At 37.8% G+C, this 17,214-nt stretch overlaps 1 protein-coding gene across 22 annotated transcripts in view; it reads right to left on the reverse strand.

Annotated features, from left to right (window-relative positions):
• The window catches only part of BAZ2B (bromodomain adjacent to zinc finger domain 2B), a 160,282-nt gene that overhangs the window by 19,295 nt on the left and 123,773 nt on the right, over positions 1 to 17,214 (reverse strand). For 10 of the 22 annotated variants that reach the window (XM_075757421.1, XM_075757429.1, XM_075757431.1 and 7 more), the window contains 9 exons: positions 15,977 to 16,042; positions 15,163 to 15,228; positions 14,450 to 14,494; positions 14,164 to 14,196; positions 12,923 to 12,988; positions 6,550 to 6,690; positions 5,524 to 5,778; positions 4,665 to 4,879; positions 3,188 to 3,262 (listed from right to left, as the gene is read on the reverse strand). In XM_075757421.1, the coding sequence (XP_075613536.1) occupies positions 3,188 to 3,262; positions 4,665 to 4,879; positions 5,524 to 5,778; positions 6,550 to 6,690; positions 12,923 to 12,988; positions 14,164 to 14,196; positions 14,450 to 14,494; positions 15,163 to 15,228; positions 15,977 to 16,042 (962 nt within the window). The remainder of the gene's footprint in view (positions 1 to 3,187; positions 3,263 to 4,664; positions 4,880 to 5,523; positions 5,779 to 6,549; positions 6,691 to 12,922; positions 12,989 to 14,163; positions 14,197 to 14,449; positions 14,495 to 15,162; positions 15,229 to 15,976; positions 16,043 to 17,214) is intronic. The other 12 variants (XM_075757423.1, XM_075757438.1, XM_075757425.1 and 9 more) reach the window with 2 other exon arrangements.

Genomic DNA, 17,214 nt, shown 5'->3' on the forward strand with positions numbered 1-17,214 from the left:
TTCGAAAATGCTCAGATATTTCAAGAGGTAGCCTAATTTTCCTGCGGCTACCTAGACATATGGCTCTCAGAGAAGAAAACCTTCACTCAGAAAACTGTTTCTCTTTCTCACTTTCAGGTATATACCAAAATGAGATCTGCAACTGTTGAGAGAATTATAAAGCCTATAGGCCTTTAAGAGAGCGGGCGGTCCATCATATAATCAGATGCGTGACTTAAGCCTGCTGTAATCTAATCTGTAATGTTTACTAGATCATAGAAAGAAAATTCCCCTTTTGACTTAATTTTCATACTTTTCTCATAATTTTTGCACCTAAATATTAAGCAGTAGCAAGGCAAAGAAATTCCAAACATAGTTCTTTTAAAATACTTCAGCCTGGGTCTCAAAAAAAAGTTTCTCAAATCAGCATTACCACCTCCTACCCAAACTCCAGGTGTAACTTCTCCCCTTGCGTAACACTACTTTTGATATACCATCATCCTTTACAGTTGAAATGGCCTCACTGGAAAGAAATTAACTTACAAGGTGCATGCCATAACACTGGCATGTTAAACAGAACATTGTAGCAGTGAAAAACCTTGTTCTGCAGTATTTCAAGTTTTGTAAAGAAACATATTACCTGACCCTTCAAGTAGCTATAATTAATTTTTATTCCCTTTTATATTGATCAAGCTACAAAAAAGATGCCAAGAAGACAACATGTAATGGAAAAGAAGATGCTGAGATTATGATTATCTAGTTAAAAAAAAGCTGAATCATCTCAGGTAAGACAGTCTTCTGACTATAGTTTTGATACACAAAGCACAAAGATGGATGAATTGATTGTATGAGACAGGTAGCTTTACAAAAATGGTGATTACTATCAAGATTCACATCTAAATGTGATAGAGAAGGTATTAAATGCAACCTCTCACTGACCACCAACCAGCCCAGCAGAAAAAAGTCCAGGCAGCTCAGAATTTTGTTTCCAACCATATATTATACTTATCAAGGAATTTTGTTCAATATCTTCGGGGGGGTGGGGTGGGGTGGGGATGGTGGTGGAGGAAGGCATCCCTATATGCTTTTACACAATGATTCCATTTTCCAACCTGGGATTTTAATGTTGCTTTTTTCTATCTTACAAACACAGGTTTTCATATTATTCCCCCCCACCCTGATATCCAGTTGAGGAGCTAATCTCATTAAAAGTGAGCACGTACACACACACAAAAATCACTTAATGAAAACATCTGATACAGGTAGAATCTTTTCTCATCCCACTTGGATATACTTCAAGACAGTCTGGACATAGTGGTAAGAAGATTTACCACAGCAAACACTGGCAAACCAGGCTGAGATAAAATAAACTCATTCCTCAGCATCCATTATGCTACCACTATAGACTTCCCACACATGGCAGGCTTGTTTTGAGGGTCATGTAAAGGTCTGTATGCATATGAAAAGAGTACACATCCGTTGATTACACGGCGAGTAGTCAAGAAACCAGATATTCCTATGCAAAACTGTTTGGGACTGGGATGCTTAAAAACTGGACTGAGCTTTGACATGGCTGGGGAAGATAACGTGCCTAAGAATGAAGTCTGGAAGCAGAAAAAAAGACCAGAGACTGAAATGGCCAGATGTCTTTTCAGAGAAGCCCCAGAACAGTTGTAAGAGTTTACGAAAAACACCAACTGACACAGTAAAGAAGAAAACATCGTTTAAAATTGATCAAAGAAGGCTCTTCTAAAAAGCTTCTTAGAATTCATCAGAAAACCAGTGGAAAATCCAAAGATTTTGAACCAAAGATGAGAGAGATAAATCAAGTCCAGTGAGTTCAAAGAAGTGGAAGAACAACGTTTCTGAGCACTCCTGTGATACTTACGCTCAAAAATAGGGACAGCACTACTGGAACCTGAAATCCACACATGAGGGGAAAACACAAGAAAGAGAGAAATGATTGTAGAAAGGAAGAGGGGCTTGGGACTTCAGGGTATTATGCCACTCTTTGAAAGGGAAGAAAAGAGAGATAATGAGGAAAAGGGGAGATCCTACATCTACAAGTACTTACAGTTTGATGGAGGGAGAGAAAGACTAACCAGTCCCTAAGGAGACAAGGACACGTAAAGGTCCCATTCCACTAATGGACAGTTGGCTACATCAGAATGTCAGAAACACTTTTTAAACTATATCCCATTGAAGGGACACAGATGAAGACAGGAAAAGGTATCTGGATTGTCCTAAAAGATAAAATATATTAACCCTGTGCAGACTGGGAGCTGCAGTATTAGTAGACAATTTCTTTTTATTGGTCTAATTTTCTCCTCTACCTCCCTCTTGTCCTTCTTCTTTACTTCTTTCCTTCTTCCTTCTGAGATACATTAAAGGGAAAAAAGGGAGACATAAGATTAGAAACACAAGTACCTTAAGCAAGGACTAAGAAAGGATTCACCCATTCCTAGTAAGAGGTAAAGATGACTAAGAAAAAAAAGAAAGTAAAGTCTGGCTATGTATTTTTACCCCCTGTGATTCATGAACTCTATGACTTCTAGCTTCCTGGTAGCTGGAGCTGTTATGCTTGCTGTATGGAATTTTGTCTTGTAGGATGGGAGAACAGTGGATATTAAACTGACAACCCTTACAGAGTTCCAATTTTACCTTAAATAAAAATATAAAAAATATCTCAAAGTTTGCATTCTACATATGATCTCTAGCTATGGAGAACGACACAACATTGACAGATGGGAACCACTAAGATAACATAATATGAATTAGCAAAACTCAATTGGTAATTGTTGTATGAAAATCATGTCTTCTCAAAACGCCTTTCAGAATGAACATTGGTAATTATGGTCAGTCCAAATAAACTTTGATAACATCAACAGCTATTTGATAGGTCCTGTAATATTCCAATAAAAATTTTTTTACTGTCTTCCAAAGAATACAAAATGGATTTGACTTTGCTCCAATTTTGAGGGACACTAACCCTCTGAAGCTCATGCATCTTTAATAGATTGTAAAAGACTGGTGTTGCTCCATTCTAATTCCACATGCATCTTAATTAAGCAGTTCAGTTACTAACTTCTAGGTAAACCTGTAATTGCATCAGCTAATTTTTACCTTTGATCCAATTTTCTGTATAGCAGCATACCTGAGCAAATGCAAAAACCCAATAAATTGTAGTATTTAAGGAAACGAAACTTACTTCCGAAGTTTGCCTTCAACCATCCATTTATCTCTCCTTAAGTTTGACATATAATCAATGTTTTTATCAATTTCACTGTCAAAGACAAAATAATCTATTAATTGTGAACTTACATATCTTTTTCTGACAGGCATTTATGTACAGATACTTTGTCTCAGAGAACTATCTTGGAGAAATAAATATTTAAAATAAATAATTTTAAAGCTAGGAGATTCCAGTACCAGAAATGCCGATGTAGCATACTGCTGTACCTATGTCAGGCAGTCTTTATTTACCGTATCACATAAGCTTTCTTTCCATACAAAGAATGTCATTCAAAGAATTTGACATTTCTTTCTTATTCAATGTCAAGCCTCCAGATGCATTTGCCATAAAGCATCTAGCCCTGTGCTGAAAACAAAGTTATCACTGGTACATCTATGGTATTCTAACTAGGATCCATGTGATCGACAAATGAACGTTCAATTTTCACTGCAGAAATTGAAGAACCAAAAAAGTGCTTCGGTACAGTGATCATCTGCGAGCCCACTTCTGAGACATCCCAGCCTCAACAATTTAGCAGGTTATAGTTGTTTCTATGATGAAAATATAGAATGTCAAGATCTGAATGATCATTTCTGCAAATCTGACTTAACAGTTATCATCTGCAATAAGATGAAGTTTCTTACTATGATGACTTTGATTAATACACATGAACTCTCTGGCACAGTACATGCACAGCACTTGCATTGCCCACTTCTGCTATTTTTCAGCTTTGAAAACATGAAGCATCTCTTTCATTCTTACCCTGATTCACTTTTGCAGCACAGAATACCAAAAGCAGCAAAATTCACCAGGAAACAAAACCGCACTCCAAGGTGATAAAAGACTTTACCACAGTAAGTAAGCAGGCAGAGATTTAGGTATCCCACAGACTGGCGTTTCCTAAGTTTTTATTGCACGTTGTTGGGTTTTAAAATGTTGTTCAACATAGTGGGGTTTGTTGTTTGGTGGTTTTTTTTTAAATTATGATATGCTATACATTACTGACCACAAATGAAGTATACAGTTTCTTGAATTACTACCATGATAAATCAGGCTTGCCACCTCAGCTTATGACCCCAGTTAAAGTATTTGGACAAAAGAAATCTTAAAAAAAGGAAAGGAAAAAGGGGAAAATGACTGTTGCAGAAGCCTTATACAACTCCTCTAAATTATTCCCTAGAACACCTAGTAAATTTCTTTGTAATCAACCTCATCTTTTACTCCAAAAACAGCTGGAGAAATTTTGGTGCCAGCTTTGAAAACAAACTTACACACCAAACATGGAAAAGTTTTACTCTTCCATCATATCAGAAGTACATAAAGGTAAGAAGCAGTAACATAGCAAATTTTAGCTTTCATTATAAGAACATCAAGAACACAGTGTAGACACTATTTTTGAACTATAACATTTTTATGATTTTATTTTTACAGACCTGTTTGGGAAAAATCTTACCTTACTACACTTTTGCTGCATGCTAACTCATTGACAAGAAAAGCAAGTACTGATGCTTTCTGAGCTGGAGTATGTGCCTGAAAAGCTTTTGTCTTCAAGCTCTCTGTCAGCTCAGTTTGCCCATAGTGAGCCTCCATGAATATCTGAAGAATCTCAGACACATTATCTCGATTGATACCAACATTCAGTAAGTGTTCCCCAAGAATAGTTTTAGCCTAGAAAGAATAAAGATGTTTCGAACAATCACATTTAAAAATATTACTTTCCTCTGCAAATCTTGAATAGAGCAACAAAGTACAATGTCTTCACCTCTAAGCTTTTAAGAAGAGAGATAATATTAATGAAACAGGTTAAATGAAACAAGACACGGTCCAACTGGAACTTGATGAATACTTTTTTGTACAATCATGCTATGTAGAGTTCTAGACTAGAAAAGAGCTATGTTGGCTCAAAAAAGAAGAACAGTAAGAAGGAGAATCATGAATGAATCAGAGTTTTGAAGAAGTGACATAAAGAGCAGACTTTGGAGAAAGAAATGGCAAGAAACACTGACAATATAAAATGAGGGCAAGAATGAAATGGGAAAAAAAGGAGTTAAAAGATGTGGCCACAGATGTGATAGTGCCCTACAAGAAGTCCAAATAAAAATGGGGGAAGGTAGAGAAAATGCGCAAGAAATATATCATTTCTGGGAAGGCTGACAGGGCACAGGAAGTCTTTGAGTAACATTTAGAACAGTGACACCAAAGAGAAGAATTAGGAAAGAGAATGAAAATCCAAATCAGAGAGGTGCATTCATAAATATAGGGTGTTTACTAAGGGTTCCCCCCACCCTCTTTTTTTTCTTTTTTTTTTTTACCTTGTATCCTGTAACAAGTCCTGGATCACAAACAGCTGCAGAGACAAGCTTTACAAGCAAGTCTTGTACTTCTCCCATGCTGTCCCCTATGTTTAGCAAACCCTCCTGAAGAACGCTCAGGGAAGGGACATCCACATTCACATCGAAGCCAAGAACTTTACCAAAGTTACGCAGGAACTGCACTACCATGAGACAATCTGAAAACGTGCTTCCATCGAGAACAAGGCCTGGGATGCGAGGCAACTCTGGCAAAGGCTGAAAAGTAAATAAAAACAATGAAAGATTCAGTAGTATATTTCAAAAGAAAACTTTTTTGATACTAGTTAGGGAAATTGGCTGATACTTCCGTATGACCTACAGCATGACAATGCTAAAAGGTAAAGGCTATGGAGAAGCTGCCTTCCCACATCCCATCCAGTAAATTTAATGTAAAGCTGAAGCACGTTTACCCTTTCACACATTACAGGAGGCAAGAGATTAATAAATACTTACTTTTTAGCCAGGAGACGCTCTCAGGCTCTATTCTGAGCCAAAATACTATAAAGGGTTGTGTAAAAATATTTGCAGGACATAGAGAGGGGAATTCTCTGGAACAGAGAGGGTTTGAACCTGAGTTATGTCAACTCCTGAAGGAGAAGAACTAAGACACAGAAGACTGGGAGAATAATTTTTTTCAGTAACAGCTTAGAATAGTTGCACATATGACAAAAGCTCTATCTAGTGCCTGTGTACTGAGACATGATGCATATTCCTGCTGTAACTCAGAGTAATTGATTTTTTTTTATTTTTTTTTTAAGCAATCATGCGAGTGCTTTTTTGGAAAGCAGGCCACTTTTAAAGAAAAGGCTTTTAATTAACTAAACATATGCTACTTTAGTGTTTGTAGTATCTTGTATTTGTATCTGTTTCAAATAGTTATCTAAAAACTTGAATGCTTTGGGAGTGGCTGCAAGAAAAAAGTTATTATCACAATGGCAAAATACAGAAACAAGAGGCAAGAACGTAAGTTTACAGTATTATGATTACCTTCTGGTCTGCTAAGCACATATCTTCATTAGGCTTCTTTAGCTCCTTTGCCATTTCTAATTCCAATCTTCGCTGTTCCAGTTTACGCTCTTTATTCAATCTTTTTTCATCGCGTTTCTCTTGCTTTAACCGCTCTTTTTCCTTGAATAGAATTAAAAAGGCAGAAAATAAAACCCACATATCATACTTACAATTGAACAATCTAACAATTTGAAAAGCACGACTTATGTAATCTTAATAATTACCAAAGCAATTAAGGAACTTGCATTCTAGTAAAGGGAAGGGGACACTACAGAAATAGGACAAAATCATCAAATTTGTGAGTAAATCAGATTCACTTTTTTTTTTTACCCTCCTGTCCACATGGAAAAGTGGTATTGAGTATGTTTACACTGAAAGATTCTTTGGAGTACCATTTCGGAAAGAGGACTGAGTGAAACTCATGTAAAGAACTGCCATACATGCAAGGCATCTGGCCCCACTTACACACTAGTATCATCAACATGCAGCTGCTAAAGCAGAGACCACTCAGGAAACCAGTAGCTGGGAAGACCTCTCTAGACAACACGTGGTTTAAAAATTCCCATAATACATAAACCGGATATGAATAGCTTATGAAACACAACCGATCTTTTCAACATACACATAGCTTCTGGCCTTGAATTACCATGCACTTAGCATGCAACCTGAAAACTGAACTGTCATTAATATCTTAACAAGTGGTCTTAACAAGAACACAGGGATAAGCAAGTGAGAGACCAAGCATCTGCTATTTTTCTTTGTCAACACCCTCTCCAATGATGTCACACAGAATACTATACTATTTATCTCTCTCTAACCCGCTAAGACTGACTCTGAATTTGGAGCTCCAATTGCCTTCCCATCCCTGACTCCAGGGGTTCTGCTGTCACATGCCCGATGTTGACATGCTGGCCTGCCTACACAATTCATTACATACCTCTGTGCAACTGATACTGAATGCAAAATATTGAGTAAGAAACCATGTATGGAGCCTGCCATATATCTGTGCTACCTCTTTAGAGCACAGAACTGCACACATATACACAAACATACGTGCGCTTGTGTGTGTGTCACGACCTAAGAACCTGATAGAATATAAAGGTGGCGACACTATACACATTTTTCACCTGTCAACACAGAAGGGCTAAAGAACCAAGCTAAGCTGATTCATATTATTCAAAATCACTCCCCATTATTCTGTCAGTTTAAGAGGTCACTCTACTCTCTTCAGTTTACTACTACCAAATTTTGCATAAATGAGAGTATGGGCTATAAGTGTAAGTCAGGACTCAGCTGCATTTGTAGAATGGCATTAACTGCTGATTTTGCTGTATAGTTCTGCCAGGCCCCATGACTTTTTATTCCTTCTTTTGATTCTATACTTAATATTACTAGACCACTGGTGATAACTGTGGCTAAACACTATGACTGCACAGAGCAGTTGATACTGACCTCTACTACTACAGTCGTCAGTGGATTTTAGACAAGATAGAGTTCAGAGTTGGACACAACACATTTGGACCAGCGATCCACACTGGCAGGAAAAAAAACAGTCACATACTGAACTACCCATCTGCCCAACTGCTGCTTTGCAGCTGTGTAAGCATCTTCTGTAATGACCACTCAGGTCCTCGTATCTGTGATGATTTGGTAAGGGACACGTTGTGCATTCCTGGTCTTCTCCCTTTACCAGCATACACCTTGTATGGAAAATCTCACTAGAGCAGCACACAAAATCAGTACCTTTATTTTAAAATGGAAAACACTCCCCAATTTGTTTTTTCAAATGGTTCATTGCCTTTTATCTTAACCTATGTCAAGGTCTCAAAGCCAAGTGGCATTTTCTACAACTTGTTTTTGACAACTACAAACATTCTATGTCAGAAGAAAACAAGAGAAGTACATATGGATATGTAAGTGGCAACATACTAATTTACAGTTATGATTAAAAATGCAAACCGTAACCATGCTAAGTTTCATGAATATATTTAGAGACTACTTTTACTGGCTACAATAAACATTTACTATTCTATTTCTATTAGAGTAAGAATATAATTACAGCACTAGATCAGACTATAAAACCATTTAGCCTAGCATCCTGACTTCCAAGAGTGAATCAGGTGCTTAGGGTATCATCTTCATCTGCTCAGTGCTGATGAGACTGTATCTGGCCTCAGTGTCCAGTTTTGAGCCCTCCACCTCAAGAAGGATGTGGAAAACACAGAGAGAGTAACATAGTTTTTAAAATGGAACATACTGATTTCCAAAATCAGATCTATCCCTTATTTACAGCTGCTTTGGAAAAAACATCTTCAGAATATTCAGTTCTTAGTAGCTTTATTTGCACAATTGTAACTGTCACTACGTACCAGAATGATATAGGTCAGAAACAGATTCCTGATTTAAGTTCATGAAAATATTATCAACAAAACTTTCATTATTTTCCTTTCCAGTTTGCAATATGGGATGTTACTAGGAAGATCAGAAACAACTTAATCTAACTTTTTAACAAAGATTAATCATAGAATATCTTGAGTTGGAAGGGACCCATAAGGATCATTGAGTTCAACTCCCTGCTGCTCACAGGACTACCTAACACTGCCTCAGTATGACTAAGAGCATGGTCCAGACTCTCCTTGAACTCTGGCGGGCTTGGTGCCACGACCACTTCCCTGGAGAGCTTGTTCCAGTCATCGATCACACTCTCAATGAAGAACTTTTTCCTCATGTCCAATCTGAACTTCCCCTGACGCAGCTTCATTCCATCTCCTCGTGCCCTATCGCTGGTCACCAGAGAGAGGAGATCAGCATTCCACTCCCCCCCCACCCCCCCCCCGCCCCCACCCCCCCCGCCGCCGCCCTTGAGGAAGTTGCAAACCATAATGAGGTCACTCCTCAGCCTTCTCTTCTCCAAGCTGAGCAAACCAAGTGACCTCAGCCCCTCCTCCTAAATCTTGCCCTCAAGATCCTTCACCATCTTGGTCATCCTCCTCTAGACACACTCTGAAAGTCTGATGTCCTTCTTATATTGAGGCACCCAAAACAGCGCACAGTACTCAAGGTAGGGCTGCACCAGTGCAGTGTAAGTGGGACAATCACACCTCCCTCCCCTTCCTCCCTGGTTAGCTATGCTGTGCTTGATTCACCCTAGGACACGGTTGGCTCTTTCGGCTGCCAGGGCACGCTTGACTCCTGTTCAACTTGCTATCAACCCAAACCCCCAGATCTCTTTCCGCAGGGCTGCTTCTCCAGCCTCTCGTCCCCCAATTTGTACATATAACCAGGATTACCCCATCCCATGTGGAGAATCCAACACTTGTTCTTGTTAAATTTCATACGGTTGGTGACTGCCCAGCTCTCTAGTCTGTCTGAATCTCTCTTCCCTTGAGGGGGTCCATAGCTCCTCCCAGTTTAGTATCATTGGCAAACTTACTTAACATACATTCAACTCCTGCATCCAGATCATTTATAAAAACATTGAAGGTACTGGCCCTAAAATTGAACCCTGAGGAACCCCACTGGTGAGTGGCTGCCAGCCTGATGTGGCCCCATTTATTAAAACTCTTTGAGCCTGAGCAGTCAGCCAATTGTTCGCCCTATGTATTATGCACTTGTCAAGCTGTATGCGCAACATTTTCAGAGTCGGCTGGGAGTTTATCATTCCCCACACACACCCCCACTCCAGTCATGGCCTTCCAATACAGGGCTCCAAGGGTTCCAGGGCCCATCACTGGTCTTAAAGACAAAGGCAAAGAAAGGCAAAGAAGGCATTAAATGTTTCTGCTTTTTCTACAACCTTTTTGTGAGGTGAGTGACCTCATCAAGTAATGAACCAATGTTATCTCTGATCCTCCTTTTTGTTAACATATTTAAAAAATCCATTTTTGTTGTCCTTCACAGTACTGGCCATCTTGAACTCTAATCATCTAATCGAGCTTTGGCTGCACAAATATTCTCCCTACAGTGGTGAACAGCATCCCAATAGTCATCCCACGTTGCCTGTCCTTGCTTCCAGTGTCCATATACTTTCCTTTTCCACCTGAGTTCTAGAGCAAGATCCCTGTTCAGCCAAGCTGGCCTTCTGCCCCGCTTGCTTGACTTCCCACACTTTGGAATTGCCTGCTTCTGCGCTCTTAAGAGATGGCTCTAAAAAGTGACCAGCATTCATGGACCCCAATACCTTCAAAAGCAGATTCCCAGGGGACCCTACTAACTAGCTCCTTCAAAAACCCGAAGTCTGCTCTCCCTCTCGAAGTTTTGCTGGCAGTTTTTCTATCACAAACGATTTGAAACTCAACTACTTCATGATCACCGTGACCAAGACAGCCAGGGTACCTTTCCTTGTTGGCTTAAGAGTTAGCCCTGAAATTCTTCCTTGCACTGAAGTATTATTCAATTTTTCATTGTTTTGGTCTGACACTTTCATGTAAATTCATAAACATAGCTAAGAGAAAAGTTTTAACAATTTCTTAGACAACTAGATGCTATAACAATTGTTATTTTACTTCAATCTCTTAGCTATCTGTACTTTATAAAAGTATTAGGATACAGAGATTTAAAAAGTCTCAGGATATAGGGAACCATATAAAAAGTAAAATTAAAAAGTTAGCAATTTGTTTTAATATAATTTAAGATAATATCACGGTTAAAACTGAAGAGAGCCTCAGGATTAAGATGTAAATTAGTTTATCATGGTCTGATAAAAGTTTCATCAATCAAAATGTACAGCTCTGGTTTTATCATGAATGCTTTTCCATCATGTACTTTTTCTTAAGATAATCTTTTTTTAACTATCTATAATGCAACATAAACTACTCCATTATTTCAAACCAATGAAGCTAAGAAAGTTTGAGTTCTTTTAGCTAGTAACATTTCATTTACTGTGGTGTAACCTAAATCAGAAGGATGTGGTATTCCTGTACAAGAAGCTTTTTCTCAAGCTACCTCAGTCATGAACATAAGCAATGTGGTTACAACTACATTTCAAGGCAAAGCTAAAGACTCTTCCCTCATTTCCTTCTGCAACCTTCTAATGAAATTGAGACCTCTCAACTTGTTGTAAGAACAAGTTCTATTACAAAACCACTATATTACATTAGCTTAAGAGCAGGGAAACTTCAGTGTCTTTCATGCAATACTATGGCTAAGGGTAAAATTTAATTAGTTAAAGGCCTGATTAGTCAACTCAATAGTTTAATTCAGTTGCCCAACAAACACCTAATTTAACAGCACAGAATTTGTATTTAATCTTCAGCATTAATCCTCATAATAAGCAAGTGTTCTTAGGTCCTTTTGTGATATACTAGATTTATATAAATGAAAGCAGTCACCAGAATAAGAAGCACTCATCATAAGGAAAGGGCAGCTATTTTGAAAATGTCTTATATTCAGAAACAAAACAGAACAAAAAAAGCCTAGCTGTTTAGACCATCAGCATCAAAAGAAGCCTGAAATTTTAGAAAGTGAAATCAACTAGTCTTTTGTTATCAGCTTAATGTCATTGTGTTCAAAAAAGAAAATAAGTTAAATAATTAGATTCAGAGATGGACAAAGTAAAACGATTGCACACAAAATGACACATACACATTTAGGACTTTAGGCTTCTCTATCTCTTGGTTCGGAATTTCTGACATTTTTAGTAAAACAAAATGAGAAATGAAGCACCTATTTTCTGTAGTGCAGAAGTAACTTCTGCTGAAGGAGAAAAAATAAAATTATTAAGGCATAATTATCCTATTTGCTTGGTTTTGTCATTGTCCAAATCTAGAATCATCTACAAAATCTGCCAGTTCCAAGAAGCCTGGACTGGAGTAAGATGTGTGTTTTTACCACTGGGTAAGTATTGAGGTAAACCTGTTCAGAGAGTCTGACAACTCAGTATGATGAAGTCCTTGCTCTTCTTATACACATGAACAATGTGAAGAAGAGAAAATAAAACTTCCTCTCCAGGCAATACTAACAACTCTGAAGTGACTATGCAATTATTGGCTCCTTGCTCAGAATCACTGCGGATGGAAGGGACCTCCTGAGATCATCCAGTCCCCTTCCCAATGTGTGTCCTGACCCAGCCGCTGATCCCCCCCAAGCAGTATCAGCTACAGCAGGTTGCAACTCCACAACCTACCTGGGTAGTCTGTGCCAGTGTTCAACCGTCACCCTCAAAGTAAAAAAGTTTTTCTTAAGCTTAAACACAATTTCCTATATTTCAATCTGTGCCTATTGCTTCTTGTCCTGCCACTGCCATGTATACAAATGAAATCATACATACAGCTACATCAAAGATACTGCTCTTCTACAGGTCACTGCAGAATGAAACCATGAAAACTTCAAATTTTCAGACGTTAATACTCACTTCTGCTTTTTTACGTGCTTCCATAGCTTTCATAAGCATCATATGTTGTCTTCTCCTTTCTCGTTCCTATTGAAGCAGGTAAGATTAGAACAAAACTAATCCACATTTTCAAATCAGTAAAAAAGCTGAGTAACAAATTTAGCATTAATAGACAAGTCACAGTAAATACTAAATACAGGACAAGAATGGCCAAGTCTGTGCATGTTTTAGTTCAGGTTTAGAAAGCAAATACAAGAACAATCAAAAGCAAAAAGGTAAAGCAATGAACATGGAGACAGTGTAAAAAAGAAGCATACAGATTTACTTATGGTCAGTTGTGATGCTCCTTCATAAGCTGGCAGAACAAAAAGCATAATGGTTGGCTGGAACAGGTCAGTTACCTTACATCTGCTATTACGGAACTTGCAATTTACTTCTTCAATAGCCAATTCAGCAGAAATTTAAAACTGGTCATTTTCAAACACTGCAAATATTAACATTTTTGTAACCAAGCAACAAATTAATATGATTAATTTTCTCAGCTCTAGATCAGTTTTAATCAAGCTAGTGGTGGCGCATATACATACGCAACAACACTTGCATTTACTGATGCCTGTCCCTCAATAAATTACGCATTAAGGAGCTGTATTCTAGAGCATTAAGTATGGGGGGGGTTTGCCTTAAAAGCTGTAGAGTACATCTTGGCCCCAGTAAAGACTATGGGAATTTTATCATCTAATTCAGGGAGGCTAGGATTAGATTCTAATGTTTCACTGTATGCTTATACCATTATGTATTTACCACTGACTGAAAGCTTATTTCCTCAGTACCTTACAAACTTAAGAAAGACATCATCCTGATTTCTAAAATAAGTTAATTCAAACTGTATTTAAAATGTCTGGATTCATTACCAGTGAATGGGACAAGACTTGCAAAAATTATCCAAGTTACTACCTATTAATTTTGCATTAATTAATCCCTGATCTTATACAGTAGTCCAATTTCTATTGGGACATCAGTAACATAGATTTCTGGTTTAAAACCTCGTATTTTTTTTATTGCCATGTTCAATTTATACACATGTTCAAGACATGTCTTTTTTTTCTTGACAAGACAAGCAGATGTATGCAATGCACTGTGCTGTAAAGCCATGCAGCAGTATGTAATATGACAGCAGCCAGTGCTACATTTTATGCATTGCTATGACAACCATATCACAACCAAATCACAATGCGGTGTTAGATGTACAAAAATAAACATACCCATACCATATCTAGTCTATGCCTCTCCAACTCCTGGTAGAAAGAGTTGGCACAACATTATGAAACAGAAATCACAAAGTCATAAAACCACTTTATAATCCCCCAGAAGACCCCAATACCAAAGCAAAGCAATAAATCATAAGGTGAAGGAAAATTTGTGCAGGAATCAAACCCAGAAATTTAAAAAGCGCATATTTTGAAGATTCTTTACCCCCCACCCCATATAGCTTAAGTAGTAGTTCACAATTGACATTCTGTCTGTTTGGTCAACTGAATGTACACCAACCTGGTGTTTCAAAAGAACAGCTTGCTGCCTTCGCATCTCTTTTTCCTGAAACAAAAGAACAAAAAATTATTTAAAATATCTATCAAAATTTACTTACCAAGTTGCACATTTTTGCCACACTAAAACAGCACATCTGAATTAAATTCTTACTTCCTCACCCCCCATAAACTGACTACAGAGAAGAATACACAGTATACATGACAATAAGTCTATTGAGTTGGGAGTTCCATGTTAAAATGCACCAAAAATGCCAAATCAGTAATTGAACTGAATTTTCCAATGTTTGTAAGAGAGCTCTGCAGTCTTGTATACATACAGCCTAGAAAAGATTACGCTTGTTGAGAAGCAGCAAAGTTTTTGATACAGTGTGCCTAAAAGTATATTGTGAATAAAGTTAATGCACAAGCATTTGACATTACACAAACCAAGTGTCACATAAACAAAACTCACACAAAAAGTGGTAATGGCACACAAAAAAAAAATCACTGTCTCTCTAAATATTCATGTGTCTATGTATGAATGCATGTATGTGTGTGTATATCACATACACAAACTTCTCTGTACACTTCATGTATTTATATAAACATATGTACACATGCTATTCATATGACATCTCTATTTACAATTTCATTCTTCCAAATTTACTGCTTTTTTGCATCGACACATTATGCACAATAACACAGTTGTTGTTTTTGGAGCTCCTGTAAACTAACCTTTATTCGTTTTTCAGCCTCCAATAATTTCGCATTTGCTGCTTCTTCCTTCTTTTTCTTTTTTGCCTGTGCATGCAAAACAGGTCACACAACAGCAACATCACAACTTGAAAATAATGTGACTAGAAATAAAGTTACATGCCTTTAAAAGTTCAAACATCATTGCATATTGTGTGTATTACAACAGATTTCTTTCCCAGTGCAGCTTTCATAATCAATCAATTCACAATTCATTTACTTCTTAAAAAATTAATCCAGAATTTCAAGTCCCATTCAAAATTGCTTCACCTGGTTATTATAGCTAAGAAAATAAGTACACACAGAAACAAGAAAATATAAATGGCAAAGAGATTACCAGTAATTTTTCCATGAATGGAGAACTGAAAACTAGTAATCTATCTTTGCCTGTATATGAGCAAACTAGTACAGTATACCAGCATATTCTAGCATATACATAATCAGTATTTTAAATCCACTGCACTTCACCAGGGCAGAGCATGATGCTGCTTTAACATCCTATTATTGCAAACTTCTTTTCTAACAAAGGAATACTTATGCTGTTAACTTTAATAAATAGAAGATTATTTGTGTATAAAGTCGGGAACTCAAGTGAATATTTGCAAGATTTGGGTAGTAGTTAATATAGATTTTTTTAAGAAAAACATTTTAAGACACAGTTTTGAACTGGCCTTTGGAAGTCCAGGTTGTTAGAGCCGTTATATTTAGTTACATTCCCAACTGCATGTGTGACTATTAAAATACAATATTCTTTAAAATGGCAACACAAAAATCATATTTATGCCATTATTTTTACCTCTAAAATTTGCTGAGCTCGAAGTTCTTTTTCCATTCTGATTTGCTGGATTCGCTTAATTTTTTCCTACAAGGGGAATAAAATTATTTCTTTAAAAAAAAACAATATTGAGAAAGTAAATTCACTTTTACATTTTAAAAACCAACAAAATTTATACACATATTTTTTTTGTTATCGAGCCTCACACTGATTGTAGTAAATTGTTCCCATATAACAATGTATGTTTAGAATTTTTACCAGCATTAGATGATGTCTGGTATATCCCTGAAGGAACCAACGCTTATTTATGCATAGGTGCATAGGTTATTATCTCAAAAAAGCTGCTTGAGTCACAGTGACTAGGAAGGGACCATTATGAAGAGAAGCGTTGCAACACATCCAGCTGGACTTGCTGTAAAGTTTTAACAGCAAAACCCAGACCATGGAAAAGCCCTACAAGCTGGGAGGCCTGAAATGGAGCTCAATGCTCTTCTTTGGAACAGCAGATGTTTTCCCAGGAGTGGGAAACAGTTCTCAGTCACCATCATGGTGTCAAAGTGTTTCCTGATGTTCAGGGGGAACCTCCCATGTTTCAGTCTGTGCTCACTGCCTCTTGTCCTGTCACTGGGCACCTCTGAAAAGACCTGGCTCTGTCCTCTTTGCACCCTCCCTCCAGGGACTTAGACACCTTGGTGGGATCCCCCTGAGCCTTCTCTTCTCCAGGCTGAGCAGTCCCACTGTCTACTATACTGAGTGCTTTCTTCATGGAAAAATCTAAACAGTTACCGACAAGGTTTAATTCTTATCTATTCCTGGGATATTTAAGGTAGTCTGCAGTAACACCAATTTCGGTTAACTACTTTTTTAAAAAATATAAAAAAGTATGTTAGTTTTTAATATCTGGATTTCAAAGACGTGAAATGCCTTTATGTTTTCATTAGCTTTTTTAACACCTCAGGATGCCACTTTCAGGCAAAAGAATGAGAGATCTGGTTTTCTCGTACTATTTCTGAGTAGTGGGATGATGAGATCATACAAAGACATTGAGGTGCTGGACCGTGTCCAGAGAATGGCGACAAAGCTCGTGAAGGGTCTGGAGCACAAGTCTTATGAGGAGCGGCTGAGGGAACTGGGGTTGTTTGGTCTGGAGGAAAGGAGGCTGAGGGGAGACCTGATCACTCTCTACAACTCCCTGGAAGGAGGTTGTAGCCAGGTGGGGGTTGGTCTCTTCTCCCAAGTAACAAGCGATAGGACGAGAG

This window comes from Balearica regulorum, chromosome 6 (genome assembly GCF_011004875.1).
Source record: "Balearica regulorum gibbericeps isolate bBalReg1 chromosome 6, bBalReg1.pri, whole genome shotgun sequence".
NCBI classification, from domain to species: domain Eukaryota; kingdom Metazoa; phylum Chordata; class Aves; order Gruiformes; family Gruidae; genus Balearica; species Balearica regulorum.